This window comes from Anser cygnoides, chromosome 6 (assembly GCF_040182565.1).
Source record: "Anser cygnoides isolate HZ-2024a breed goose chromosome 6, Taihu_goose_T2T_genome, whole genome shotgun sequence".
Classification (NCBI taxonomy): domain Eukaryota; kingdom Metazoa; phylum Chordata; class Aves; order Anseriformes; family Anatidae; genus Anser; species Anser cygnoides.
Window position 1 is genome coordinate 25,334,685 of NC_089878.1, and position 27,974 is coordinate 25,362,658.

The 27,974-nt window shown below is 68.9% G+C and overlaps 2 protein-coding genes across 4 annotated transcripts; both read right to left on the reverse strand.

Moving 5' to 3' along the window:
• Positions 1 to 626: 626 nt before the first annotated feature.
• Positions 627 to 3,683, reverse strand: LOC106029858 (uncharacterized). Of its 2 annotated transcripts, none has more exons than XM_066999205.1 (3): positions 3,200 to 3,683; positions 2,163 to 2,903; positions 627 to 1,931 (listed from the first exon to the last, which is right to left on the reverse strand). In XM_066999205.1, the coding sequence occupies exons 2-3, from the start codon at positions 2,900 to 2,902 to the stop codon at positions 1,160 to 1,162; spliced, it is 1,512 nt and encodes a 503-aa protein (XP_066855306.1). In that variant the 5' UTR covers position 2,903; positions 3,200 to 3,683; the 3' UTR covers positions 627 to 1,159. The 2 variants fall into 2 exon arrangements, with proteins under 2 accessions (XP_066855306.1, XP_066855305.1); XM_066999204.1 differs by having other exon boundaries at positions 628 to 1,931; positions 3,205 to 3,678.
• A 1,573-nt stretch (positions 3,684 to 5,256) lies between these two features.
• Positions 5,257 to 26,515, reverse strand: ASIC4 (acid sensing ion channel subunit family member 4). Of its 2 annotated transcripts, none has more exons than XM_048072175.2 (10): positions 25,173 to 26,515; positions 7,807 to 7,951; positions 7,574 to 7,701; positions 7,216 to 7,375; positions 6,982 to 7,038; positions 6,737 to 6,890; positions 6,244 to 6,335; positions 5,960 to 6,039; positions 5,704 to 5,808; positions 5,257 to 5,520 (listed from the first exon to the last, which is right to left on the reverse strand). In XM_048072175.2, exons 1-10 carry the CDS (start codon positions 25,746 to 25,748, stop codon positions 5,401 to 5,403), a joined length of 1,617 nt encoding a protein of 538 aa, XP_047928132.1. In that variant the 5' UTR covers positions 25,749 to 26,515; the 3' UTR covers positions 5,257 to 5,400. The 2 variants fall into 2 exon arrangements, with proteins under 2 accessions (XP_047928132.1, XP_066855308.1); XM_066999207.1 differs by lacking the exon at positions 25,173 to 26,515 and adding an exon at positions 8,098 to 8,685.
• Positions 26,516 to 27,974: the final 1,459 nt, after the last annotated feature.

The window sequence follows — 27,974 nt, forward strand, 5'->3', positions numbered from 1 at the left end:
CAGGACCAGGAGCCCACCTTGTGGCAGCGGCCAGGCGTGCGCGGCACGGAGATGTGCAGTGGGTGCACAGCGGGGTCCAGCCCTGCTCTGCCCTCCCAGGACCAGCTCCAAGGGAGCTCCCGGGCCAGAAACCCCATCTGAGAGCCATGGTGAATCAACACTGCTTGGCCTGCCCTCTCCACCCCTTTTTGCTCCCCAGTCTGCTTCCCAACATCGCATGGGGTGGGCAGTGGGGCTGCTCGTGGTCCCCGGCGTGGGCACGCTCGCTGCAGCAAGCACACTTCATGGGGCAGCTGCTTTCAGCACTTGGTCACGAAATTCCCATATCAAAGAGAAATCCCCCAGAAAATTAACTAAAAGTGCTTACTTTTAGTTAACAAGTGCTCAGCAAAACCCCCGGAAATCCCCAGGGCTGTATGGCAGTCCTTGCCCGAAGAAAGATATCTCAGCTATGCACGTGTCCCTGCTCCTTCCTTGTAACCAGGCGTAGGAACGCATGTGTTTAAATGCACGGGTGTTACAGTTCGGATGCTAACCATTAGCTCGCCCCAAATATTTCTATTTCTGATCTTCCCCGAGCACATCCTTAATTCCCTTTAAATGCGAATCTGGGACAGAAGGGAGCGAGGCGGGTGCAGGTGCGTTACAGATACATTTATTCTCCCGAGAGCAGACCCAGGAGCCTCGTTTGATCACGCGTTGGAAGAGTATCCGATGCTAATGTAAAGCAAACTAGCGTCAAACGAAGTTGGCTGCGAAAAGAAATTGTGGACTGTCGTCTCGTCATGGCAAGGCGGTCTAGATAGAGCCGCTCTCGTCTCCTTGCTGCTTACCCAGACTGAGTTAGAGCTGTTTGCGTACTTAAAGCTTTGCGCTACCCAAACCAGCGAACCACCCCCTGCTCGAGCGAAAGCAAGAACAAATTACGCTTCTTGTGGCGCTTCTGGAAGAGTTTATTGGCAGCCTGGCCCGTGGATGGGGGCCCTGGGGCCACGGCACCAGGTTTGGGGCCGGCCCCGGGAGCAGGACAGGGGCAGGTGAAAGCAGCTCGCCCTGGGCTCCGTGCCGTCAGAGGGCCCCCGGGGCGCATCCCATCGCCTCGCTGGCAGCCGTCCAGGGGCGGCCACGCGTGAGGCTCGGCCTTTCCTTCCGCCCGGCCTCACTCCTGCTCCTCCAAGATGAGGTTTATTTTTTGGCAGAACTCGTCGATGACGCCGAACTCCCTCTCCAGCACGCAGGCCGCCGCGCGGATACTCCCCGCCAGCTCTGCCCGCGCGCCGCGGGACAGGTGAGCCGAGTCCTTGGTGACAAAAAAGATGTCCAGGGCCAAGGAGAGGCCGAGGAGGAGCTGCGTGGCCGTCCCGGCGAGGCTCACGGCGCGGCTGGCCCCAGCCAGCGCCGCGCTGGCCTTGGCCACGCTGCTGCCGTTGAGGACGCTGCGCCCCAGCCCTGTCACCACCCTGAACACCCCCAGGATGACGTCCAGGCTCTCGTCCTTCCCCAGCACCTCCAGCAGCCTCCGCGCCCTCTCCACGTGCTCCCGGCTGCCCGTGAACACCTCCGCCTGCGCCCCGAACTCCTCCAGCAGCGCCTCCACCCCCTCCTTCCTCGCCAGGCACCCGAGGCTGTCGCTGACGGTGGCGGTGGCACCGACGAGGCTCCCGACCAGCGAGACGCCGAAGCCCACGGCCGACAGCAGCAGCGCGGTGCCCAGCGCCGCGGGGGCCAGCAGCAGCCCCGCCATGGCCGTGGCCCCCCCCGCCGCCCCCAGCGCCCCGCCGGTGACGTTGGCCACCGCCGCCGCCCGGTGGCACCGCTCCGTGGCCTCCGCCGCTCGCCGCATGTCCTGCAGGCAGCTCCGCATGGCGTCCCGGGCGGGCAGCAGGGACAGCCGCACCGTGTCCCCGATGGTGCTGCGGCTGGGTGCTGGGCTGGGGCGAGACAGCGGGGCCGTCAGCCTGGGGGCAGCTTCAGCCGGGCCCACCCAGCGCGTAAAGGTGCCCGCGCAGCAAAACCCGCGGGATATAGGGACCTGGCCCCTGGCTGGGGTGGGATGTGGGGCTGGGGGAGCCCAGGAAGCGTTTCCCGCCCCGCCGCCCCCCGTGTCCCCCGCCACCACGTCTCCCCGCTGCTGGCAGTGCCCACCCCGGGGCCACGCTCACCTCTCGGGGGTCCCGCAGGAGAGCCCCCCGTGGGGCAGGGCGTTCTCGCAGACGGAGTTCCTGGCCGTCTCCCCGCAGCAGGCGTAGCGTCCGCCCCGGTAGGGCTGCCGGTGCCTCAGCACGATCTCGAACTCGTACTCGATGCTGTTGGCGTTGAGCAGCGCCTTCCGCAGGGACTCGAAGAGGGGCACGCGGCGGTCGGTCCATATCGCCGCGCCGCCGCCTCCGGCCCGAAAGCTGGCTGTGGCGTAGGTGATGTCGTGCAAGCCCAGGAAGTGCGATGCCTCGTGGATGAGCGTCCCGGGCTGCGAGTCCTTCTCCAGCTCGCCGGGGGCCTGCCAGAAGAGGGGGCACAGGTAGATGGTGCGGTCCCAGGCGTTCTTCTTGACGTAGGCGTAGGACCTGGCCCTGCGGGGGTTTTTGCGGAAAGCCGCCTGCTGGAGCTGCGAGACGAGGCTGCGCAGCAGCTTCTTGGTGAGCATGGCGTAGCGCTCCACCCAGCCCTCGCCCCCCTGGCCCTCCCCGGCCAGCACCACCACGTCCTTCAGGTTCTTCATCAGCACCCGGTCCTTCCTCAGCGCGTCCTCCAGCACCTCCAGCGCTGCGCGCTGGGCTCGCCGCGCGATCCCGCTCTCCTCCTCGCTCAGCTCCTCCGACACGTCCTCGCTGCAGGGCAGGGCGCAGCACGAGCTGCCCGTCACCGCCTTGGTGTGGATGAGGGTGGCCTTCTGGGGGGACATCCTGCAGGGGCGGCTGGGTCAGGACATGGCGGCAGGGGACCCAAAGACCCCAAGCGGACCTCTGCCGCTGCTGGCACAGCACCACAGGGCCACCTCCGGCCTCCCCCTGTCCCCTCCCTGTGCCGCAGGATTGCCCAGGGGGACAGAGCAGGGCCAGGAGGAGGCAGGAGAGCCCTGCTCCCCACAGCACCGTGGATTTTCCCCACTTCGCCCCCGCCTCCAGCCCAGACCCCACCCTCCACCTCCCACCTCTGGGCTCCACCAGCACCTCAAGGACCCCACCGTGGTGTCCCCGACCTCACCTGCGCCGTGCCCCCAGCTGGGGGACGGGTGACGGAGGAGCAGACGGCTGGCGGCCCCGTGGGAGCGCAGTGCCGGGGAAAGCAAGCAGCGGCCTCTCATCGATAGGGGCCGTGCCTGGCCCTGATAACACGCCCGGGAGCCCAGGGGCTGCCAGCACCGCTGCTGGGGGCACCCCAATGCCCAGCACCTCCTGGCAGAGCCCTGGCCACGGGCAGGGCTGCGGGCTGCAGCCCCGGCATGGGGAGCACCCACCGCAGCCCCTCTGCCCCCCCTGGCTCCCGGTGAGCTTTTGGCAGCCCCTGGGGTGGGCAGAGCCCGACCTCCCCCCCGGCACCGCCTGCACGGGGCTGATAGAGCCCGGCCGGGTGCTGCCGGGGCGCCCGCCCTGCCGCGGCACACCCGTTGTGCTCCGGCCCACGGAGACGACGTGCGGGCTTCTGGTGCCGGTGCGCAGCCAGCAGGCACAGCTCTTTTGGGGAATGCATGAGGATCCCCACACCTCCGCGCGCCCCCACCCCAGCCACGCAGGCAGCTCTGGACCTACTTGTGCCTCTTTATTAGGGAGCTTTTGTACATCTATAAAACAGTGACGCGCATCACCCACGGTCACCTCCCGCCGCCGTGCCCGTGCCCGCCCTGCCCGGGGCTCGCTCCCGATGGCAGGGAGGGGGCCGCATCCTGCACCCGGCACCCAGGCACCCTCCTGCCCGCGTGGGGCTGGGTGGGGGGCCTGGCACGGCCCTGGCTGACGCCTGGCATCGCTGCAGGGACGCTTCTGCTTGCAGCCGGGTGATGGTGCAGGAGCACGGGGTGGGCGTGGGGCGGCTGTTCCCTGGGGCTGGGGTCCCACGCCACGTGTGTTGCCACCGCCTGGGGACCAGGACGCCCTCCAGGGCACACCGCTGCGGTGGAGGGGCTCCTCCTGCATCTATGGCTTTGGCCACGGCACGGCTGTGCCCTCTCGGGTTTTGGGGCACTAGGGATGGGACCCAGCCTGGCCACGCCCCCATCTCCCCCCGATGTCACCAATTCCTGCCGCGGGTCCCCCTCTTTGCCGTGTGTGCGTGTCAAGGGGGGCTTTGCCAGCTGCCCCCCCCCTCCTGAGATATTTTGGGGCTGTTTGCCCTGCGCTGGTGTCTGCTACAGTGGAGGGGGAGGAGGAGATGTCCTACAGGAAGGGGTCACCGGGGAGGGGTCCTGATGGGGTCCTGCCACCCCCCCGGGCTGTGCTGGGCACGGAGCACCCTCCTGACTGTGTCCGGGCTGGAGGAGGCACAGCGGGTGCTCAGCACCCGGGGGGGAGGAAATGGCAGGGGTGGGTACGTGCACGGTGCAAAAGAGCTGCGACAGCCAGGGGAGCGAGGACGGGTGCCCCCGCGCCGCCCGGGCCGTGCCGGGTGGCTGTGCCTGAGGACAGTCTGCTTTGGGCGATGCACGGGTGCGGAGAGGCTGGAGGGGGCTGGGGGGCACTGGGAGGAGAGGGTTTGGGGCAGGAGAGCGGGGAGAGGGGTCTGCGGGGCTGGGGGGGCTAACACTGGAGTGTGTGGGGGGGGTCACAGTGCAGGGGTCTGGCTGGGGGCGGCTACGGGGTGGGGGGGGCTGCAGCCCTGGGGGAGGCCGCGTGGGGCTGGGGAAGGAGGGGAGATGTTGGTGGGGGTGTCACAGTGGTGGTGGTGCCAGGGGCCGGAGGGGCGGCAGGGTGGTGCCATGCAGGTGTGACTGCAGGTGGGAGCCCCTGACCCTGCGACATTCCCTGGGAGGGGACCGGTGGTCCGGGCACGGCCCTTCCCTGGGGGGACGGGGCAGGGCAGAGACCCCCCCCAGGAGGGGTCAGCAGGGAAGGGCCTGGAGGGGCTCGCGGGAAACCCAGCTCCCCCCTCGCATGCTCTGCATCGCGGGGGCCCCTCTGCTCCCTGGCATGCAGCTGGGGGCCCGGGGCTGCTCTTGCTGCTGGATGGGGGCGGCCCCCCCATACCGTGTGCTTGAGACAGGGCTGACCCCGCACGCCGGGGGCAAGCGGAGGGGCTGGACGGAGGGGCTGGGGGGCCGCGGCGGTGCCGGTGCCCAGGTGGCTCCGGTGGCACGGCCGGGGGCGAGCGGCGCGGCGGTTCCCGGTGCCGCGGTCCCTCTCCGTGAGGACAGCGGGGAGGGGACGGCAGGGGGTGGGGGCTGGCCGCCCCCTGTCCCCAGCTGGCCTAGCAGGCGAAGTCCTCGAAGACGCCCTGGTGCGGGTAGTGGTGGCGGTGGTGGTGGTTGGGCAGGATGCCCGCGTTGTAGGCGCCCTCCACGTGCCGGCCCAGCGTCTCGCAGGGGCTCTGCGGGGACGGCAGCGTCAGGGGGGCGCCCTCCCGCCCCCCGTCCCTTCTCCCCATCCGTCCCAGAGCTCGGCAGCCTGAGGCCACCAAGCCCCCTGGCTCTAGGGAGCAACGTCCCGTCCCCACGGGGCTGGGGTGACCCTGCCCAGGTCCCTGCCCTCGCAGCCCACCCCGGCAGGGTACCTGGTCCTTGAGCTCCTCCAGCCCCAGCGTGGCGATGCTGCCCGAGGGCTTCTTCAGGGGCGGCTTGGAGCGGCGCAGGAGGCGGCTCACCCTGTCACGGATCACCTGGGGGCGGAGGGGGGGTCAGCCCCAGAGCCACGCGCAGCCGGCACCCCGGGGGAGCACCCCGCTCTGCACGGACCCGCGCACGGCTCCCCCTCCCCGGGGAGCCCGGCCCCTGCTCGGCACCTTGCCATGCCCCCGGGGCTCAGCGCACCTCGTAGATGTAGTCCAGGATCTCCAGGATGGTGAGGATGCTGGCGCCGATGAACAGGCCCATCTGTCCCCCGATGTCCCCTGGGGAGGAGGGGGGAGAGAGGGTCACCGGCAGCTGCTGCACAGCCCGCTTGGGCTGGGGAGGGAGGGCAGTGCCAGGGCAGCAGGGCAGAGGGGGACGGCGTGGGGATAGGGTCTGGGGCTGCAGGACGGGGGGGAGCAGGGGTGCGCAGGGGAAGGGACGGGCAGCTGTGCGGGGGTCCCACGGGAAGGCTGGGGAGTCACCGAGAAGCCCGGCAAGGTCGTAGGCTTTCTTCTGCTCAATGGCCTCGTAGTTGAGCGCCTCGAAGAAGATGTCCAGCACCAGGAAGTTCTCCCTGTGGGGACACCGTGGGGCCGGTCACCACCCACGTTGTCCCCAGCCTCCCCCAGCCTCCCACCCACCCCGTCCCAGGGTGCTCCCAGGGCCCTTGTGAGTTACATAGGCTGGGTTCGCAGGGCCCTGGGTGTGGAGGGGACACAGAAGGGACACGTCCTGGGCCGGGTGGGACTGCGGGGTGGGGACATGCAGGCTGGGAAGACACCAAGGAGATGGTGTTCCCCCCCTAACCACAACCCCCCGGGGGAGAGGATGCTGCAGGGACCGTGCGTGCCAGGACCTGCACCACAAACTGCCAGGAGCAGGGTGGGGGTCCCCCGGATTTCCAGTGTCCCCCACCCCCGCACGCCTCCGGGAGCCCCCCCAGCCCCCTGCCCAGCCCCAGCCCCGGCGGCTCACCGAATGTAGGTCTCGTTCTTGTTGTACTTGCGGGCCAGGTAGCGCGCCGAGCCCTTGTTGGGGATGCGCACCATGGAGATCTCCTTGCCGTAGCGGGTCAGGTTGCACGGCGTGGGGCAGCTGCAGCGCTCCTGGCTGTCCTCCACCGCCGCGTCTGGGGGCACGCACCGCTGGGCACGGCTGCGCCCCCCCACCCCAAAAGTCCCCCCCGAGCCACCCAACCTCCCTCCCGGCCCCGCACCTACCCAGCGTGTGGTCAGCACACTCGATGTACACGTTGGGAGAGCAGATGGACTCGTTGCCTGCGGGGAAGCTGCAGGTCAGGGGGTGGGAGTCTGAGCCACCCCATCCCGGGCTCGCTCCCCTATATCCCTATCCCCCGTAGGGCACGGGGGGCAGATTGGGCAGGGGCTGGGCGATGGGGTGGGGGTGAGCCTTGGGTGCAGGCTGCAAGGTGCAGGGGTAGGTAGGACCCTCACCTGGCATGTGGACCATGCGGCAGTGGCAGCTCCGCACCACGGCCTCCTTCTCGCACTGCAGGCGGCAGGCGGCGATGCTGTAGGTGTCGTAGCCGGGCAGCGTCTGCTCCCCCTGCACGCTGGCCCGGCAGTTCCCCCACGGCTGCGGCAGGTAGGTGAGCTGCCGGGGCGAGAGGGCGTCGCTGCAGGGACGCACGGGGCTGGGTGCCCGGCTGCATCCCCAGGGCTGTGGGACATGGTGCGCTGCCCGGCAGAGGTTGGGGCTGCACGGGGCGAAGCGGCATCCCCAGGAATGGCACTGCCCCGCTGCCCCCCCCCCGCTTGGCCCCATACGGCCAGCCCCCCGAGCTGGCCTTACCCGCTGCTCCTGGCAGGACACGAAGGTCTGGAAGCCAGGCGAAACGCCGAAGCCCAGCTGATGGATGTAGGGCGGCTCGTCCTGGCTGTGGATCTGGACTCGGATGCCAGCTTCGAATGATGTCTCGTCTGCGGGGCACGGAAGGGGAGCGTGGGCAGCCGGTCCCAGGGGACAGCCCTCAGCCCCTGCACCCCGGCACCCCCCGCCCTGCCCCTGCCCACAGCCCCACTCACTGGTCTCCCTCCAGATGGGCAGGTATTCCTCCTGCTGGATGTCCAGCATGATCTCCAGCCCGTTGCCCATGCCGCCCTGGCGGGTGACCCGCGGGTTCCTCCGGTCCCCGTTGAAGGTGTAGCATTTGCCGTAGCGTGTATAGACCTGGGGATGGAGAGAGGGAGGGTGAGGGATGGGGAAGAGCTCAGGCAGGGCGCTCTGCAAGCAGGATAAGGTCCAGGCCCCCCTTTAAAGTCCCGCAGGGCCCCTGGGGCGCAGGCCGGTGCCGGGCACCCGAGGCGGGGACTCACGGGGACGAAGTGCTGGGGGCCGCAGCGCTCGCCCTGGAAGCGGCACTCCACCAGCATGTCCTCGATCTGGTGGCCCAGGCGGTGGAAGAAGCTCTGCATGGTGCGCTCGGAGCGGCGGGGCGGCAGGAAGCGTGAGTAGTTGGCCAGGCGCGTGAGCCAGCGGCGCTGCTCGTCCCCCAGCACGGCCAGCAGCTCGGGCACCAGCGAGCGGTCCTCCCGCGAGAGCCCCAGCCACTGCCCCACCGAGTAGAGGTCGGGCTTGGTGAGCTGCAGGAAGCGCGCCCGGTTGGGGTTGCAGAGGGTGACGGCCGGGAAGCGGAGCTGGGGCGCCCGGGCCAGGCGTGCCCGCGTGTGCACGGGGCGCGAGAGCAGGTGGCGCAGGCGGTCGGTGGCCCCGGTGGCCAGCAGCCCGGCGGAGGCCAGGAAGGCCAGGCTCCAGAGGAGGCGGCGCAGGCGGGACTGGGGCCGGGTGCCCATGTAGTGCAGCCCGGGGATGCGGGTGGCGCGCAGGAAGCCGCCCTGCGCCGGTGCCAGGGCTTCTCCGGCGGGGCAGCAGGAGAGGGGCAGCGGCATCGCTGCGCTGGGGGGGGGGGGGGCTCCTGCCCGCTCCCCGCTCCCCGTCTACCCTCCCGGGAGGCTTTTTTTGCTCCGCACCTTCCCGGAGCTGAACGTGGCAGGCGCCTTCCCGAGCTGTGACGGGCGAGGGGAGGGAGAGGAGGGGGCTGGTGCAAACGCACGCCTTCCCCCAACCTCGATTCGGGAGTGGAAAATTCCTCCCCGAGCCGGGCCGGGGGTGGTGGTGGTGGTGGGGGGGGGGGCGTCGTGCTACCCCAGGCAGGGGGTCCCCGCAGCCCCAGCACGGGGATGCCCTGACCCAGCAGTGCCATGTGAGCCCCTCGCCCAGGGGTGCTGCACCCTGGAGCATCCCTGCCCGTTGCTGCGGGGCCACGCAGCCCCCCCCAGAGCCCTGCCTGCCCCCCCAAAACCTCCCACCCAACGCGGTGCAAAGCGGCTGCGGGGCTGGGGGCCAGGCCCGGAGGGGGGGGGGGGGGGTCACCTCCTGCGTACCCCGCTCCCCGGTGCCGTACCCCAAAACCCCGCAGCGTGGGGGCCCCCACCCCGTCCCCGCGGGGCTGCTGCTGCGTGGGAGCCCTGCGGGCGCTTTGAAGTGCCGGCTGCGGCTCTGATCACAGCGGTGGCAGGGGGGGGGACGGCGACGACGGCGACGACGGCGACATCTGCGCACCCCCGGCGGCTCCTCAAAGGCTCGGGGCCGGCGGCGGGGCCCCGGCTGCCCGTCAGGGGGGCTTCAAAGCGCCGGGAGGGGAGCGGGGGGGGGGGCCCGGAGGGCCGGGATCCAGCAGGGGGCAGCAGGGCCCCGCTTTTGGGCAGCTCCGTCCGGCCCCGGCTGCGCCCGAGCCCCCCCGCCGGGCTCCCGGTGCCCGGTCCCCCCCCGGGGTGGGGGTGGGGGGTGCGCAGCCGGAGCTCGCCGGGGTGCGGGAGGGCTGCGGGGGGGCTGCTGGAGCCGCTGGCCGGGGTTTTATTGCGGCTCGGAGAGCCCGAGCCCGCCGGCCCGATAGCATCAGCGCCTGGCGCGCCGGGGCAGCTTCGATATCAGTTTTCTGCGAAGGGAGGAGGAGCCCCCCCGGGCGCAGGACGCGGCAGGTCTCTGCTCGCTGCCAGCTCCTGGCGGCTCGCACACCGCCGGGCAGCGCCGCGGTCACCGTGCGGAGGGGCGAGGGATGGGGACAGGGCGCAGCGGAGAGGGCACCTGGGGACACGGCCCGGGGCTGGCAGAGAGGGAGAGGTGCTGGGGTGGCGGGGGGGGCCCCGTGCCCGTCCCCGTCCCCATCTCCATCCCCACGGCGCAGGGGCGCGCGGGGAGGGCAGGGGTGCCCGCGGCGCCCAGCTGAGCTACTCGCTTGTCGGCTGCCGGGGTGCCGAGGACAGCTGTGAAATCTCGCCGCCGAGAGCACAGCGCAGTCCTGAAGGGCTTCAGCTTTCCGGCACGACAAACCCAATTAGGTAACAGGGAGCGCGGGAGGAAAAGGAGGAGGAGGAGGAGGGAGGGCAGGGGAGAGGCTGCCTGCTCTGGAAGATGTTTTTTTTTCCCCGCAGCTGACCCAGAAAAGTGCCTCGCGGGGTGGAATGGAGCGCACGTGTCCTGCCGGGCACGGCGGCTGGGGGCACGGCCCCCTGGGCACCCTGCTCCTCTCGCGGGGCACCCAAGGGTGCCGTGGGCCTTGGGGCTGGGAGGCAGGGCTCCCGCACCGCCTCCAGGCCTCCCCGCTCAGCTGCCACACACCGGCATCCCCGCGCAGGGGAGACCCCATTAGGGAGGTAATTTCTCGACACGATTCCTCATTTCCCTGCTCTGTGCCGTGGAGACACTTTGACCTTGACAGAAATAGCTGCCGGCGCCGCGGCAGGCAGATCCCAGCTGGGGATCGCTGCTGCCAGGGGGCTGAAGGATCCCCTTCCCTGCCCCATACGGCCCTGGGACCCCGCTGCCCCCACCCCATGGGGCCCCCCCTTCTGCCCCCTGTGTATGGGCACCCCATGGGTGCCAGTTCCCAGCATCCTGACCACAGCCCACCCACCAGCACCGGGGCTTCCCATGGCAGGGGGCACCAGGGCCGGCCCCGCACATGCCCGAGCCCCCCCACGCCCGCCGCTACAAGCCCATTGTGCCTGCCTCCGGCTGATCCCGGCTCACGCAGGTATTTCCGCGGCTTACACGGCTCCCCACGGTATTTAGCCTCTGGAAGACGACGTTAAACGTTGCAAGCAGCGACAAATCCTGATTGCTCTGCAGAGACAAGAGGCCGCGCTAAGCTGCCAGCCGCGTGTTTGCATGCAAAGGAGACGAGCTGCAGCACCACGCGTGGGGCTCCTGCACGCCTGGGACACGCGCTCCTGTCCCACGTCCCCGCTGCGACACGCAGCCGGCAGGGCACGGGCACGCCACGCAGGAGCGGGCGCCCCCCCCGGCGACAAATGTCACTGGGCATGATGGGGACAGGGGTGGGGAGAGCCCTGTACGATGCCCATCCAGGGGGACCCGGGGGTGTCCTTGGGTACAGCAACCCAGCAGCAGCTGGGGCACGGGCTGCAGCCCCCCACATTGCAAACGATGCTCCCTGAGTGAGCACACGGAGCTGGAGGCACGGGGTGCTGCTTGTCCTGGGGTGATACGGGCAGGGCTGGGTGATGCCGTGCCCACAGACACTGCCCCCGCTCTGCTGTCGCCCCCCCGCTGCAACCAGCCCTGGCCAGGCCCTGCTGGAGCCCCCCCCCCCCCAGTCCCCGGCCATGTCCCCGGCGTCCCGCTCCCCCCGTGCGGTGCTGACAGCCCCCGCCTGGGTGCCCACGGAGGGAAGCCGCAGCGCTGACGCCAGCATTGCAACTGCCCGGGATATGAGATCCGCTTGGATTCAGCAATTTCAACTCATTTCAAGCCCGATTCTGCAGCAATTTTCTGAGCCAGTGGGATGTTTTCGCCTCTGCAAACGTCCCTCTCACGCACGGTCGCACCATTTCCCTTCCCCGCTCCCCGGAGGGGTGAGGACTGGAGCCGGTTTGGCTTCATCCCAGCTCCAGCACCGGTGCCACCGCCCCCCCAAACCCGCAGCCCCCCTGCACCGCGTCCTTGCCCCGCGCAGGGCTGCTGCTGGCAGCGGGGACGGCTCCTGCAGGACACAGCCCTGCACCGGGGCTGCCACCCCCACGGGGTCCCCAGGACACCTTTGTCCCCAGGCAGGGCCCTCCAGCACTGAGCTGGGCTCCGCTATGGGATGTTCCGCATGCCCCCCAGCATCCCAACCCACCTCCCATACCCCCGACCCACGGGCACGCCCCGGGGGGGGCTGCACCCCTCCTGCCACCTCCTCGCACAGATGTGCCGGGCCAGCCCGTGCCAGCTGAGCCCCGCGGACGTGTCCCCGGAGCCAGCAGGGAGACGTGGGAGCCCCGGTGGTGCCAAGCGGGCTCGCGGCTGGAATACCAAGTGCTCAGCTGTGCTGCAGGCTGTGCTGCCAGCGGGGCAGAGCTGGGGCACCCGGACCTGCGTGGACCCACGGGGCCAGCACACGGCCGCCCCTGCCAGCTCGGCGAGCTCAGTGCTGCGCTTTCCCCTCCTGGGGGGAGTCCGGCCCAGGACCTCGCTGATCTCCTGCTTTCCAACCTCAGTTTATTCGCGGCCGGTTTGTACCATTTGTTCTCGCGCCAGCATTGTCCCCCAGCTGAAACAGCTCTCTTCCCTCCGTTGTGTTTACTCCCTTGATGTATTTATAAACAGCAATCCCATCCTCTCGCAGCGTTCCTCCTGCCAGCCCGCGCGTGCCAATCGCTCCCATTTCCTCTCCTAATTCAGGCTCTGCTCGCCGGCACAGCCCGCCTGCCCCGCGCAGCAGCTGCTCCAGCGCCGTGCCGCGCTCAGCCCCGGCTGCCCAGGGCACCTTTCCACCGCACAGCAGCCATGGGGCAGCGTCCCACCCGGGGCTGGACGGCTGCTGGCAGCAGCCTGCAAGCCCCCTGGGGTGCTGAGCATGTGGCTGGGTGCTGGCCGCCGGGGGGTTCTGCCCCACGGTGGGGGCAGCTGCGGGGGCAGAGCCGGAGGCACTGAGGGGCTGGGAGGGGTGCACCGACGGCAGGTGAGAGTGAGATTTTGCTGCTCGTACAGCCCCGGCACGGGTTTGGCCTGCGCCCAGCGGCGCTCCGCGCACCCCTCCCGCGCTCCCCAGCCCGTTTTGCATCCTCAGACACCCCCGCACGCAGCCCCCGGGCACACAGCACACATCGAGCCGCGGAAAATCGCCGTGACGGGCTGCAGCCCAGCCTCGCTGCTGCACACCAAACAAAAACACGCGCACACAGAGCAGTAACTGGGGTTTGGGTACTGGGCTCCCAGCGGCGCCCGGAGGGAACATCGAGGATGCCCCGTGGGGCACCGGGGTCCGCGGGGCCAGACCTGGGCAAGCCTCGCTCTCTGGCTGCTGTCACCCCGCACGCCCCACGACGGTGCTCCCCCCCCCCCGCCACTGGATGCTGGTGGCTTTTGGCTGAGAGGCAGCACCAGATCCTAAATACCACCAGCCCCTTTGCGTGCAGCCCCATGGGGACCACGGGGCCACCACGGGGCAGCAGGGACGCTGGGCTGGGGACGCAGGGGGGAGGCACCGCGGCCCCCACTGCTCTGCCTGCCCCGCTGTGCAGGCAGCGCCGTCCCCGGGGAACGCTCCTCTTTGAAAGCAGCCGTGCAGGCAGCCCCGCGCCCGTCCCCAAAGGGTTAACAAGCAATTTCCTTTGCTGACAGCTCCGAGACCGTTCACTATCGACTGCGGGAGAATAAGAGGGGAGAAGCAGCGAGATAAAAAGGCAGCAGAGCTGGCACCGCCTGCTTAATCCCAGCGTTTAATCTGCTGGGGCAGCGCAGGCAGCCTTATCTCGCCGTCCTTCTGCTGCTCCATCTCATTACGGCTCCCACGGCTGCGCGGCCGCACCGCCAGCGAACGCAGGAGCCGAGCTGGGGCGGCCAGCCCGGGGCAGCAGCTCCTGCCAGCACACCTCGCCGCCCCCCCCGGCCGCAGCATCCGCGCCGGCTGGCACCGCCGCGCTGCTGGCACGGCACCCGCGGCTGGCACCGTCCCCCCGCCCGGCCAAAGCGGGGTGAGGGCACGGGGGATGCGCTGCCGGCGTCACGCGTGTCTTTGTCCCTGCACACGCGCTCTGGTGGCAGAGAGGCTCCGAGCAGCGGTGGCCGCGGGGTGCCCCCGGGACCCCGCAGGTGCCGGCACAGGCCCGGTCCCTCCAGCCTTATTGTTATTTATCTGTAAATCCGCAGCGCCGACTCTGTGTGGGTGAGGCCGGGTTGTCACAGGGGTTATCCTGCTGCCTGCGGATGGGTTTACGCTGATAAGATTTATTGTCACCCCGGCTGAGAGGCTGCCAGCGTCTCGCTGCCTGCTCCCCCAGCGGAGCGACGGCAAGGCTGTGCCGCCACCCGGGGATGCTGTCAGAGCCACCGGTGGCACCGAGCCCCAGCCCAAACCTCTCCCTGCGCCGGTCCTCCTGAGCGCCCCGCCGTGCAGAGGGATGCTGCGGGGTGCGTGCTGCTCCCCGAGCCGGACCAGGCACATCGGGGCCTGCGCGGGGCTGGAAGTGCTGTGCTGGCACCCGGGCAGTGGTGCGTGCCTCTCCGCCAGGGTCCCGGGTGAGCCGTGCCCCGGCGCTGGCAGCCCATCTGTGCTGCCCGAGATCTGCTGACGGTGCTGGCAGCTCAGCTCCTGTCACAGCTCGACGGCTTCACGGCTTCCAGCCTGCTGGGGCGGTGATGGGAGCCCCCACCCTGCAGCTGGCCTCGGCACTGCGCGGGAGCCGGGGCCTCGTGCACGGGCAGGAATACCCCAGAAAGGGGAACGCGGCCCCAGGGCACCCTGCCCAAGCCCTGCCGCCTGCCCCCCCGCCACGTCCCCAGCCCTGATTTCCCTGGGGCCGGCAGGGATTGACCTGAGCCACCTGGTGCAGCCACACCGGGGCTAAATCCACGAGCAGAGGGAAGGAAGCCACCTGGCAGCACCCCCCCCGCTCCCAAAGTCTCTGCGCGAGCCCTGCGCAGCCCTCACCACCCCAGCCCCTGCCCCTCTCCCTTCTTGCCCCCTCTGCCCGCTGGCCAGCGGCTCCCCGGGGCTTCGCTCTCTGCGCCGGCACAGATCTGAGAGCAGCGTGTCAGAGCCGCAGGCAGCAAGGCGCAAACAAACAGCCCGGGTCCCCTCCGTGCCCTCGTCCCCAGGGTCAGCGCGGGGGCCAGGGGCACGGCGCAACGCGCCGCGCGTCGGGACAGGAGTGAAGTGGGGTGATCACAGCCCAGCGGGAAAGGGCTCGTTAATAGCTGAGCCCTTTTAGTAGAGATTAGGGAGCAGCACGGCTTTGATCTTTGATTGCCAATTTGCATCTTGAAGGCGCTGGGACCTCATCCAGCCTCAGCGCAACCCTTTGTGGTTATCTCGTGGCTAATGGATTTGTTCTTAATGCTGGAGCGTGCAGGCTAAAGGCTGATTAAACCCTCTCCACGGCACTAAATCAATGGAACAAACATGATAGGGGCTGGCTTTCCCCAGCCCGCGCGCTCCTGGGTGCGGGGGCCGATGGATGGAGCCGCCTGGCTGGGTGCTGGGGGGGACACCCCTCCTGGGGCTGCAGGGTGCCCCCAAGGAGCCCAGGTGGCAATCAGGGCCCACATGGAGAAGCTGCCCGGGGAGGGGACCTGGGTGCAGGCTCCAGCACGGGAAGAGATGCTCCAGGTGGTGCCCACGCCTGGGGAAGCTCAGCCCCGCCGTGCTGGAGGCTGCGTGGGGCTGCGCAGGGTCCCCGGCACGGTGCACACATGTACGCCGGTGCTGCAGGGTGGGATAGGAGCTGCAGGGAAGCTGGGACCAGTGCCTTGCTGGGTACCAGCACAGGGGAAAAGCCCCCAGGATGCTGCCCAGAGCAGCCCCGTCCTGTCCCCGTGCCGTGCCCCCGCGAGGCTCAGCACCACAGAGCAGAGGCTGCTCCGGAGCAGGCGGGCTGCGGCACGGAGCCCGCGGGATCACACGCCGTGATTCCCATCTGCAAACTTTGCTATTGAATAATCTCCCCTCCGCCAATATTTGCCAAGCTTGGGAGATAACGTGGCTAGAGAAGTCGTCGGTGCCAGCATTTCAATCCGCCCGGGCTGGCGGCAGTGTCCCCGCGCTGCCTGCCCTGCGCAGCCCTTTGTGCCCTGCTCGGTGCCGCCTGTGCCGCCTGTGCAGAGGTCCTGCAGCAGGTGAAGCATGGCATGGTGCTGAGATCCAGCTCCTGGAGGAGAAGCCCGGAGTGCTATCAGCCTGGGGAGTAAATTAAGGTCATGTCAGGTGATAAGGAAAGAGGATGTCGGAGCAGCAGCAGCGCCGGGGGGGTCAGAGCAGAAAAACTCCCTCTGCAAGGCAGCTCCACCACGATAAGATCAGGCAGGCACTTGGGGATGGAGCGGCTGTCACTGCTGCACATTCCGGGGCTCCAGGGATGGCACCACGCACACTGCCGGGATGGGATGGGATGGGATGGGATGGGATGGGATGGGGATGGGATGGGATGGGATGGGATGGGATGGGATGGGATGGGGATGGGCAGGTGGCCGTGGAGAGGCAGGGCAGGGAGAGCTGCCCAAGCAGCCCTGGTTTATCCGGCCCTGTCCTCGCACAGCAGCACCGTGCCGGCAGGGCAGGAACAGCCTGCGAACCTCTGCCTGCAATTAGCACATATATGTGCAGACACTCTCTGATGAGCAGGACCTCGGAGCCGGGCTGCTCGACAGTGCCCGCACCGCTCCTGCCTCCTGCTCCCCCTGCTATCCACCTCCCTGGGGCCGGGCAGAGCAGGGCTGGCCGGCACGGCGCAGCGCAGGGCACGGCGGGGTGACAGAGCCAGCTGGGGACAGAGGGGCCAGGCGCAGAGCACATGCCACCGGTGTAACCCCTTTTCTCTGCACGAGCAGCCACAGCGGTGGCCGAGCAGCCAGGACATAATTAATGCTTGCATCCATCTCGGATTTGCATAGTGCCCTCGGTCCCCAGGGGGGCGGCTGCTCCCTGCCCTGCCAGGGGCAGCCGCAGATGCCGTGCCAGCCCTGCCTCCTGCGCAGAGGTGGCCTGGGGACAGCCCCGCTCGGGGGCCACCTTGGCCTCTCCAGCCGCTGAGCGCCACAGACAGATGGAGACGCTTCCCTGCTCCTGTCGGGGCACTGGCTCTGCGCAGCCCCCTCCCTCCTCTGGCCGGGAAGAAATAGCACAGACCGCAGCTCCGGAGCGAGGGCAGGGTTTGGGGGCAGGCGGCCGAGCTGCTCCCATCAAACCCCCTCCTGGCAGCCGGGACGCGTGGCCGTGCCCACCCCTGTGCGCCCAGGACGGGCCAGCTTTCTGCACGCCCCACTGCTCTGCGGGGGCACCCAGCTCCTGCCTGCCCCTGCCTGCTCTGCTGGCCCTGGTGGGCATCCCCAGCCCGTCCCAGCAGCTCAATCAGAGCCGTGCGGCCCTCCAGCGCGATGGGCACCAGGAATTAAACCGCTAATGAGCTGCTGGCTGGAGGGCTGGCAGCTAGCGATTAATCAGGGACTCTGGCTGATGAGGCTGGTGCCAGCTCTCCCTCCCACCCTGGGGCCCCGGCCCCGCACACCCCACGGGCTCGCAGCCGGCGGCGTCTCTGAGCTCCCCGACGCGGACAGGGCACCCGCAGCTCTCCCGGCCTCTGCCTTTCCTGCCCTCGCTTTTCACCTCTGCCTGCATTCCCGGCTCTGCAATCAAGAAGGTAACCTTTTGTTCTGCTGGAAGAAAACCTGTTGACTCCATCAAAGCTCAGCCGGTGCTTAATGGCCGTTCAGCACCTAGCGAGCATCTGCTCCCAGGGAGGGAACGGAGAGCTCGGGGCGCCCAGGACCCTCCCCACCCGTGTGTGCTGCCCGTGGGGGACCGGCCATGCAGGCACAGAGCCCAGATGTGCCCCAGCTTGGCCCCGTGGCCCCGCTCCTCTTCTCCCTGCTGCAAGCCGGCAGCACACAGAGGGGGCAGGCGATGCCCTGCCCGCAGCCGCGCTGGCGCAGCACACCGAGGGCACGGATCAGTGCACAGAGGGAAGGTTTTGCAGCGTAAGCAAGGGACAGCCTCGGACATCAGCCCGCAGCAATGTGCAGGGAGCTGCAAGAAAGCGGCTCAAGCACCAGCCTGACTGCTCTCCTGCTGTGAAGCCCTGCCTGGCTTCCCTCCCCTTGCGGGGTTAGGAGGGCAGCGAGGGATGTTTCAGCACCTCCTGCCCTCGCTGCACACTGCCAAGCTCGCCGCTCGCTGCCCGTGCAGCCCCGGGGCCGTGCAGCACAGCGTGCCCTGGGGAAGAGCTCGCCCCCTTCTCCCCAGCTGCACTTGCAGCGAGGAAGAAAAGGGCAGCGATCAGCAAGGAGCAGGTTAGAGAGCTGCGTGTTCTCCCCTGTTGCGCAATTAATCATGAGAAGTTTTTCCTCCTTTCGTGCATGAAACGAAATTTGGCAGGGCGCTCTGACCACAGGGACGTGCTGCTCGCTCGCCAGCAAGAACCCGGCCACATCTGGCCAAGAAATAACCTCGGCACATCCCCCTGCGCGCAGGCGGGGAGATGCTGGCAGGGAAACCCAGCGAGCAGGGCTTTGTCTGCAGCCACCGCGCAGAGAGCATCCTCAGCCCCACGCCGTGCCCGCCTGCGCCCCTGTGGACAGCGAGCACGGGGCAGGGAGGGGACACGGTGCCCTGGGGGCGATGCCCAGCCGGAGCCCCACGGTCCCAGCGTGCGCCCCCCTTCTCCACTGCCCCCCTCCTGGCCGTGCCGCAGCCTCAGCCGGCTCTTTGCAGGCGCCGAGCGAGCCCAAGCCTCCCCAGCAGCGCCTCAGCTATTTGTTATTGGAAAAAGGGGGAAATACGGTTTTCGACAATTATTGTTTTTTCCACCTGACTGGCTGCAAACTTGTTAATTTTTTTCTTTAATGTGTGAACACTGTCGACGGCAGCTGCATGTGAAATGACTCGACGTCCTATCTGCGGGCCCCTGGCTGGCATTCAGCCCTCGCACCGCAAACATTGCCTTCTATAAATAAAGGCCTATATCTCATCAATGGCAGAACAGCGGAGCTTTATATAGTCGTCTTACATAAAACCGTCTCTCTTTATGGGCTTCAAACCATTTGCGTCACTTAGCGCAGCTCTGTAAACCTCCTGTTCCAGCGCAGGGAGACCCGGCCCCGCGCCCCGGGCTGCCCACGGGGTGCCCGGGAACCCCTCTCTTTGGGACCGCCACCCCAGGCAGGGCCAGGTGGCAGCTGCGTCCCCCCCCACGTCACCGCCTTGGCACGCGGCTCCCCGCAGCCCGCCCGGCCTTGGCACCGCGCGCTGGCACGGCAGCCGGCACCGCCAGGCAGCACGGGGACGGGCAGCTGCGTGCCAGCGCTGCGCCCTCGCCCTCCTCACCCTGGCGGTCCCGTCCCGGCTGTGGGGACCCGTGTGGGGCACGGCTGGGGGGGGTGCTGGGAGGTGCCCCCCTGTGCTCTGTCACCTGGGAGTTCGGGAGCGGAGGGCGCGGGTATTGGGACAGGGTGCTGGGCTGGAGGGATCTGCTGCCTCCCTGCAGCTCTGTGCTGATGAGTGGGGACACGAGCCCCGCTGGTGGCTTTGTCACCCCCGCTGTGGCTGTGGGATGCTGGGGGCTCCCGCGTCCCCGGGGTGCCCGGCTCCACGTGGCAGAGGTTTCCTCTTGGGCTCACCACAAGCACCTGCAGCCCCCATGGCCCCAGGGGGGCTGGGGACGGCTGCTGGGGGCTGCAGCGATGCCCACACCCAGGGGAGCCCCCAGTTCCCAGCCCGTAGCACAGGGCCAAGGGGCAGAGCTGCAGAGGCTGCCATGTCCCTGGGAACACACGGGGGATTTGCTCCTCCTGCTCGCGGTGCTGGGGGGGGGGCCACGTGCCGCACGAGTGCATGCACACCGGGGTCAGCGGCAGCCCTCTGTCTGCCTCCCTGCCCCCCCGGCTGGCTCTGCCCCCATGCCTGCCCCGCTGTCCCCACAGCAGCTGTGCCACTGGGATCCCTTGCCTTGTTTCAGTGAGCCCTGGGTGCGCCAGAGCAGGACGGACACGGGGAGCCAACAGCATCACGGCGCTGGGGGCCCACGGTGTGTGCTCTGCCCTGCGGCCGCCCCCAGCGCCTCCTGGCCACGGGGCTCCTGCCACGGGTGACGGTGGCGCTGGGGACAGGGTCCCAGCACTGCCCTGCCAGCCACACGGTGTCCGAGCCCAGTGCTGGCACCCCAGCCAGCCCTGCCCCGTGCCCTGAGTCCCCCCCAGCCAGCCTCCTGCACCCCGTGAGCCCCCCCAGCCCCGCAGGCAGTCACCTTGCCCCTAGCCAGCCCCACGGCACCGTGCCCCCCAGCCCCATGGCCCCGCAGCCCCTGCACCAAGCCCCCAGGGGTGCCCTGGCCCCAGGGGACAGCGGTGTCCCCCGATCTGCCCGGCCCCGCACGTGGGGCCGGCCGCGCGGCACGTCCCGCGTCCCCAGGGAGCCACACCAGGCGCGGGCGTCGTGGCCGCTGGCTCCCCCCCGTATCGGAGACAGGCTTATTAAGTGTGTGATATTAAATTACCCAGATAAGAGTGTAAGAGCTTTTAAAGTCAATTCATTAAATATAATTATGAAGAGAGCTTTTTTATGCTCGCGGTGATCCGATCTCAATCAGGGAGACGGTGGGAAAGCCGCCGGCTCCTCCAGCATCTCCGCTCCCCCGCCGCGCCGCCCCCGCGCCCCTGCTCCCCCGCCCGTGGGCTCCCGCAGCCCTCGCAGCCCACCCGCTGCCCCGGGGACCCGGTCCCCACGTTGCCACCGGGGCTGGTGCCACCCCGCGTGGACGGGCATCAGAACGGGATTTTCCCCACCCTGGCTCCGCTTCCCGGCAGGATCCCACCCTCTCCCCGTCCCCTGCGTCCTTAGGGAGGTAAGGATGCATCCAGGCAGCCCAGGCAGATGGGGTATGAGTTTCTCTGTGCTCCCACATAAATTAAAGGTGCCTTACAACATATTCATGTCTACCAGCTACGCGGGGGCTGTCCCGACCCGCGGCCGGACCTAGCACACACAGCTCTGTTGTCCCCATGCCAGCCCCTGGCACCGGGCGCCTCTTTGGCACCAGGGCTCTCGCCTTGAGCGCTGTCAGCTGCAGCTGCACGCCGGGCCAGGCTGCCCTCCCTGGGGAAAGCCCCGGGAATCGGGCCCCAAAGACACCTCCCACCTCCCAGTCCATCCCAAAAGCAGGCCAAGCCACCGCGACACCCGGCATCTCCTTGCCACGGAGCCCCGACACCCACTGCGGTGAGGGGCTGTGTGGTGACACCCGTGGGACCAGCCAGCCCCTCGCTGTGCTGCCGTGGCACCCCGTAACCCCGATCACCCCACATCCACCAGCCCCGTGGCTGCACCCCAAGGTCCGGGCGCCTCGGGGGTGTGCCCCGGGCTGGGGTCCCCCGCACGAGGCTCCGGCGGGGGCTGGGGGGAGCAGCTCCCCACTGCTGGGAGCTGCTGGACTGACATTTATTTTTAGACGTGAATTGTATAAATTAGCATTTCTCAGCGGATTAAGCAGCAGGAATTGTGTAAAATTAAATGGCAACGAATTGCATTAAAGTCCCCCGGTTTCTGGCACAAGCAGCGCCTCAAGCCGTGCCCGGGCGGCTCATGTGTAACCGCGCCACAGCCACTGCCGCCGCTGCGGACGGGAGCACGAGGAGCCAGAGCCCATCTGTGCCACCAGAGACACGGACCCGGGGACGTGCCAGCACGGCACGGCACGGCACGGTGACAAATCCTGCCCGGTCCCGAGCTCTGCTCGGGGGCTGCAGCGAGCAGGAGGCTCTTGCAGGGCCAGCGCAGAAGGGAAACGCGTGCCCCCAGCCCCCTGCTCCCCGTGGTGAACAGACCACGAAGAGGCAAAATGGGGCGGCCGAGCGCCGCGTTGGGTGAGCGGCAGCACCAGGTGGGGCAGGGGCAGGCGGAGAGGAACGAGCCCAGCTTTTCCCAGGTGTAAAAACAGGCCGAAAATGCGACATTTATTAAACATGGCTCTGACGGAAAGGTCAGAGAGAGTCCCCGCGTCGGGAGCGGCGCTGATTGCAGGGGGGAAGGAGGCAGCTGGGGGAGTGCCCTCCCCGCCGGGGGGCCGCAGGGCTCGGCCCCACGCAGCGCTTTGTGGCCCCCCACCGCCAGCAGCACGCAGCCGGCGCTGCCCACCCGGTGTAGGGTTTTCTTCTGGGGGTCAGCACAGGGCGCAGAGAGCCCCGCACAGCCCACGTCCCAGGGGGGCCCTGCCGGGAGAGCCGGGGCCGGTGCCAGCTCCGAGGCCGCTGCCAGCTCTGGGCAACCTCTGCGCTCCCCCCAGCTCCAGCCCTCGCAGGAGCAGCCTCGGCAGCAGCGGCTCCCAAACAAAAGGCTTTTGATGGGGGAACGTGGTTTTGAGAGAGGCTCCAGCGCAACCACCAGCAGAGCCAGCGAGGAGGTGGGGTGACGATGCTGTCCGGGGGGGGGGGACCACCTCCCGCAGCCCCTCCTGCAGCCCCCTGCCTGCCTGCCTGGCCTGGCCACCACCTGCCCTGCCCTGCCAAAAAGCCGCCTCCCCACTGTCCCCACTGCCGCCGTGCACCCAGGGGTGGCCAGCATCGCCCCGGGGCTGGGTGCCAGCGGGCTACCGGGCGGCCGCGGGCCACCTGCCGCAGCTGAGCCCCGGCCCCGCGGGGACGCCTCCCGCTTAATGGCGCGGAAAGCAAGCTATTGATTCCCTGCACCATCTCCGCACGCCTCGCACCCTCGCTGCTGCAGCTGCGCCCGCCCGGCCGGGCTCGGCCCCCGGCGCCCTGCCCCAGGCAGCGGGCAGCGTGCCCGTGGGCACGGGGCCATGCACCCCAGGGGATGGGGCTGCCCCCCGGTAAGGGATGCAGAGGGGTAGGAAAGGGCTCTGCCCGGGGTTCCCGGCAGCCTGCGCACGGGGCACATTTGTCAGCAGGCTGCAGGGGAGCCTCGCTGCGGCTCGGTGCTGTCCCTGCCGCCTGGGGAGATTTACAGCCCAGCCGGGCTTTATTACACGGAAGATGCTTACGCTGGGGATTTTTCTCCCCATAGTTTCTTAATTTGCTATCCCATAAAGAATGAGGATTTGTGACGTTAAATAGGGGAAGATCATTTACCACTCGCGGCGCTTACTTAAAGGACCCGCGCGAGCTATTTATCCTGTGCTCACCGGCTGCGAGCTCCACGCTCCGGCTCGGCAGCGCTGCTGGCCCCGGCGGGCAGGCTGCCCACGGCCACCCACGGGCCGTCACGCTTGCGGCCTCCGGGTGAAGCCCACCGTGCGCACAGAGCAGAGGATCGACGCCAGCACCCCTGTAAGCACAGCTCCGGGGAGCTGCAAGGGAAAACCTCCCTTCCTTGCCTTCCCCGGGGACACCACCTCTGCTCCCGGCGCTGCAAGCCCTGCGAGCCCTCCATCCCTGCTGGGACCCTCGCAGAGGCACCCGCTGCGGTGGGCTTACAGGAGCCTTGCGAGCAGAAAGGCGCGCGGGGCACCCAGGGCCAGGAGCTCGGTGTGGCGGCAGGGTGCGGCGCAGCACCGGGTGCTCCTGCACCGGGGCTACAGCTGGCAGGCACGGCGCTCCCAAGCCCACACGTGGCGGCTGGGACTCACCCGTGCCCGCCAAGCTGCTCGCACCGTGTTTGAGTCATCCCCAGGAGGAGGCACAGGGGACAGATTGGGCTCGGGGAACGGGAGCAGCAGGCTCCAGATGCAAATGGTGCGCTGCCTCGGCAGGTCCCGCCGCTGCCTGGCACGGCTTTGGGACGTGCTGTGCGGCACAGAGAGGCTGCCGAATCCCTCCCCTCTGCTCCTGCCTTCCCCTCCCCTTCCCAAGCCCGTGCCTTGCACCTTATTCTGCCCCAAAATCGCCCTTTTGCTCCAGGTGCATCAGGAAAAGTGGCCAGCGAGAGGCGGCGGGGACAGCCCTGCCTGCTGAGCGCTCCGGGTGCCTCAAGCTCTGGGCTCCCCGTCCGGACACCCCCTGCCTGAAGCCTGCTCCAGCACACGGGGACGGCACACCGGACAGTCCCGGTGACTGTCCCCATGCATGTCCATGCTCTGGCAAGCTTGTACCCAGCCCAAATCCCACTGCCGTGCCATGCTGCTACCCGGCACGATGCTGGGCTCACCACCTTCCCACCGGCCCGCGTGGCTGAGCCCCACATGCCACGTGCGGGATTGCCCAGCACCGGGGCTCCCTGCGCTCTCCCCGCCGGATCGCACTTCCCCCCGGCACCCAAACTCGGGCAGCTCGGATACAGCAGGCACAGAGCCCAGCAAAACCCCAGGAGGAGGGGGGTCCCCCCTGCTGCCCCCCGCTCCTCCCCACCCCACCGCAGGCAAGCGCTCCCCACGGCACCCCAGCACAGGGCAGCCCCCCTGCAGCACACCCCCCCCCCCGAAACAGCACCCTGCACGAGAGCAGGCTTTGTAGCAACGGGCACGAAGTGAAGCAGGACGTGCTGCATCAGCCATTTCCAGCCCCACGGAGCCTTCTCTCCCCTCAGCAGACTGCGCAGCCCCCCATATCGCATCCCCCTCCCCGGCACGCAGCGGGCTCCGGCTGGCAGCGCTGCTCCGGGGAGCGCGGCGAGCAAGCAGAGCAGCAGCCCCTGGCAGCCGGAGGAGAGAGGCGGCTCATTTCCAGAGTCATTACGGGCTGAAAGGGGTCCCATCAGGTATTCCGCCCGTTCAGCACATTTATTTCCCCAAACCACAGCGGGGATTTGTGATTCCAGGCTCAACGTTAGCCAGAGCTGCACAGTCGCGGTGCCCGGCTGGGAGCTCGTTGCCTGGGTGGGCACGGTGCTGCCGGGGGGCTGGGGACCCCCAGCTGTGGGGGGTGGCCCCCAGGGCACCTGGACATGGCCGTGCCCCAGAGCAGACCCTCTGGGGGCGCTGGGCACGTGCATTTGCACACACACACAAGTGTGCAATGCTGACAGCCTCCCTCATTCACACACATCCCAGTGCCCACCCCCGAAGGCAGGAGGGCTCTCCTACGTGCAAAGGGGTCCCGGCCCCCCCATTCCGCTCTCGCTGTGCAAAACGCCCTGCAACGGAGCAGCTCGGCCCGCGGTGAAGAGAGGCTGGAGCAGGGCTCCGTGCCACTGCTTTTCCCCTTCCCGCTGCTCGCCCACCCCAGGGACTGCTGCGCCCCGCTCCCCCATCCGCCCCCGCTCCTGCCCACGACCCCCTCCTGCAGCCCCGGAGCTGCCGGCAGCACGGTCCTGCAGCAGAGAGCTCCCACGGAGGATCCTCTCTCTCTCTCCGTGTGAAACTTGGAGAGAAACTCGAACACAGAGAGATGCAAAACTTCAGCAGCCGGAGCGAGCCGGGGAGCCCCGCTGCGGCGAGGCACGGCGGGGTCAGAGCCCCCCGCGCCGGCGGGGTCCCCGGGGGAGCCGGGCCGGCTGCGCACTCACCACAGTGAAATCCCGGGAGGAGCAGTTCTCGCCGCTGAAGTTGCAGCTCTTGAGCATGTCGTCGAGCTGGTGGCCGGTGCGGTTGACGATGTCGGCCATGTCGGGGTCGGGGTAGAGCAGGTCCGTGGCCTTGTGGCCGTCGCGGTCCTTGGGGGGCAGCCCGGTCATGTTGGCCAGGTGGAAGATGTCGGCGTCGGTGAGCGCTGAGTGGCGGTAGCGGTTGATGTTGCAGATGGTGATGGCGGGGAAGACCATCTCGCGGATGGCCTCCTCGTCCAAGGCCATGACGTGGGGGTGCTCCAGGTAGAGCAGCGCCGACTTGGCCGCCTGGTAGAGGAAGAAGGCGAGCGAGGCCAGGAAGGCGAGCGCCCAGAGGGTCTGGCGCACGCCCAGCCGCCCCGAGCGGCAGATGTGCCCCAGGCCGTGCAGCGTGCTGGCGCTGGCGAAGGCGGCCAGGTCCCGGGAACGGGGCCGCGCGGGCTCCTCGATCAGGCTCTCCTTGTCCCCTTCTTCTTTCTCCTTCTGCTTCTCATCCTCCTCGGCAAATTTGATTTTACACACGATCTCAATCGGCATCTGCCCCGCGCGGCCGGCGTGCCCAGCCAGCGGGCTGCCTCCCGGCACGGGCACCGGCCGAGAGCCCGGCCAGGCGCTGGGAGGGGGCTCGGGTCCCCCCCAAGCCCCAGCACGGCGCCGGGAGGGCCGAGCCGTCTCGGGAGGGAAGCGCAGCCCCTCTCAGCAGCTCCGAGCCGCCGCTTCCCTCTTGTCTCACTAGTCGATCGTCTCCTTGTGCCTTCGCTTATCAGCACAAATACAGCTGTCAAAAACCCCTCTCTCTCCTCTCCCTCGCTCTGTGTCTCTGCCTCTCTCCTTCGCTCCTCTCTGGTTAAGACCCCGGCAGATACAGGCAGCATTTAGGCATCATGTGCTAATAAAATCCAGGGAATACTTAATAATTCAAGACATGTCAACATTATTTCATCGTCAAATAAAGAGCGAGCGCCAGAGAAAGAGGCAGTGTGAAGGGCCCGGCGCCTCTGGGGCAGGGGGAGCCGCTCTGCGCCCTCTCTCCAGCCCCGGCTCCCAAGTGCTGCCGGAGCCACTTGTTTGAATGGCTCGGGACCTGCCGGAGCCGTGCCGAGCCGCGCCGTGCCGAGCCGCGCCGAGCCGAGCGGAACCGAGCCGCGCCGAGCGGTGCCGAGCTGAGCCGTGCCGCGCCAAGCCAAGCCGTGCGATGCCGAGCCGTGCCGTGCCGTGCGATGCCGTGGCCGCGCCGCGCCGTGCCCGCGCCGTGCCGTGCCGTGCCGTGCCGTGCCGTGCCGTGCCGAGGCGGGCGGGGCACGGTGCCTGCCCCCCGCCGCCGCAGCCGCCGCCGCCGCCGCCGCGCTGTGCGCCTCGCCCCGGCCCGTGCGCCCCGGGGCAGCGCGGCTCGGCTCGGCTCGGCACGGCGCGGCTCGGCTCGGCGCGGCTCGGGGCGGCTCGGCGGGGGCGGGCAGCCTGCGGGCAGCTCGCCCGGCGGCCCCCTCCTGCTCGCCCGCCCGCGGACTCCTCCTGCCTCGGCGGCTCCCTGGCCGTTAACCGCCTCCCTGCCACGGCCCGCTGCGCCCCAACGCGGCAGGCGCCGAGCCCCGGGACGGGGAGCCGCCGGGCTTCCCCGCAGCACCCCCGGCACCCCCGGCCTCCTCCTGCCCCGTCCTGCCCGCAGCTGGAGGGGCTCTGCCTGTGCTTCTCGGTGGGCTGGGGGCCGGGGTGAGGTTGGGGGGCACCGGCACCAGGGTCCGGCCGCTCCCCCGCACGGCACCGTGGTGTCCCTGCCTCAGTTTCCCCACCGCTTCCCTGTCTCCACCAGGCAGCCCCCCCAGGAGATGCGGCTCTTGCCGGGGAGGTGGGGTTCTTGCTCTTGCCCGATGGGGAAGGCCGGGGTCCGGGAGCACAGGCAGTGAGACCCCCCCCAGCAGCTCGGCAGCGGCCTCGCCTCTCCCCGGGGACTGCGCCGCAGGTCAGCGTGACCTTCACTGCGCTGCCGGTGCCAACGGCAAAGCTTTCCCCAGTCGTCCGGCGAGCGCACACGCATCTTCAATCTTCCCATCGATCCGTGCATGGCACACATGTTCCTGCCTCCAGTGCGGGTCAATACAGCATGATAGGCTGCCTCCGGCGGGGAGCACGCACGGCCCCGGCCGCCTGCTTCCCCCTGCCCATGGGATGCGGCGTGCACGTGCCAACCCCGTGCCCCCGGCCCACCGAAGCGTGGCAGGGAGCACCGCCACCACAAGCGGCCCCAGCCACGCAGTGACAAGCCCCAGGCTGCTTCCGCAGGGCTGGGGGGAGGCTTGGTCCTGCAAGGATCACAGGCAGCAAGGGCCTGATCCTGCGGGGAGGAGGTGCTGTGGTGCGGCACTGGGGTCGGGTCTTTGATCTGCTGAGTCTGGCGTGGAGACCCCTGCCTGTGTCTCCCAGGGCCACGGTGGAAGGGGTGTGAGGACACCGAGGGTCTGCTGGGCAGGTCCATGCCATCAGCCAGCCCCTGCTGTGTCCGTGGTGTAGGGGCAGGATCCGTGCCCCAGATCCTGAGGGCAAACCACACTGTGTGACTACAGGACATCTGCATGGCCCCCTCCATCGTGCTCAAAGAGACGTGTCCCCTCCTCCCTCCTCTCCTCTCTCTCCTACCCTGCTGTGCCCTGCTCCTGCCTGGCCACCAGGCCCACTGGACCCTGGGAACGGGCTGAAGCGTGGCCGGGCTGGGACTGGGATCGAGCTATGTCCAAATTTGCAGCACCCAGGACACAAGCCCCATCC

Bases quoted from the DNA above. Each gene is read 5' to 3' on its own strand.
- ASIC4 (XM_048072175.2), bottom strand. From the start codon at position 25,748: ATGCCGATTGAGATCGTGTGTAAAATCAAATTTGCCGAGGAGGATGAG. The intron at 7,702-7,806 runs GTGAGTGGGGCT...CGTGCCCCGCAG, and splicing joins GCCCATCTGGAGGGAGACCA to ACGAGACATCATTCGAAGCT. The intron at 6,040-6,243 runs GTGACTCCCCAG...CCTCCTCCCCAG, and splicing joins CGACCTTGCCGGGCTTCTCG to GGGACATCGGGGGACAGATG.
- LOC106029858 (XM_066999205.1), bottom strand. From the start codon at position 2,902: ATGTCCCCCCAGAAGGCCACCCTCATCCACACCAAGGCGGTGACGGGC. The intron at 1,932-2,162 runs GTGAGCGTGGCC...GTCTCGCCCCAG, and splicing joins TCCTGCGGGACCCCCGAGAG to CCCAGCACCCAGCCGCAGCA.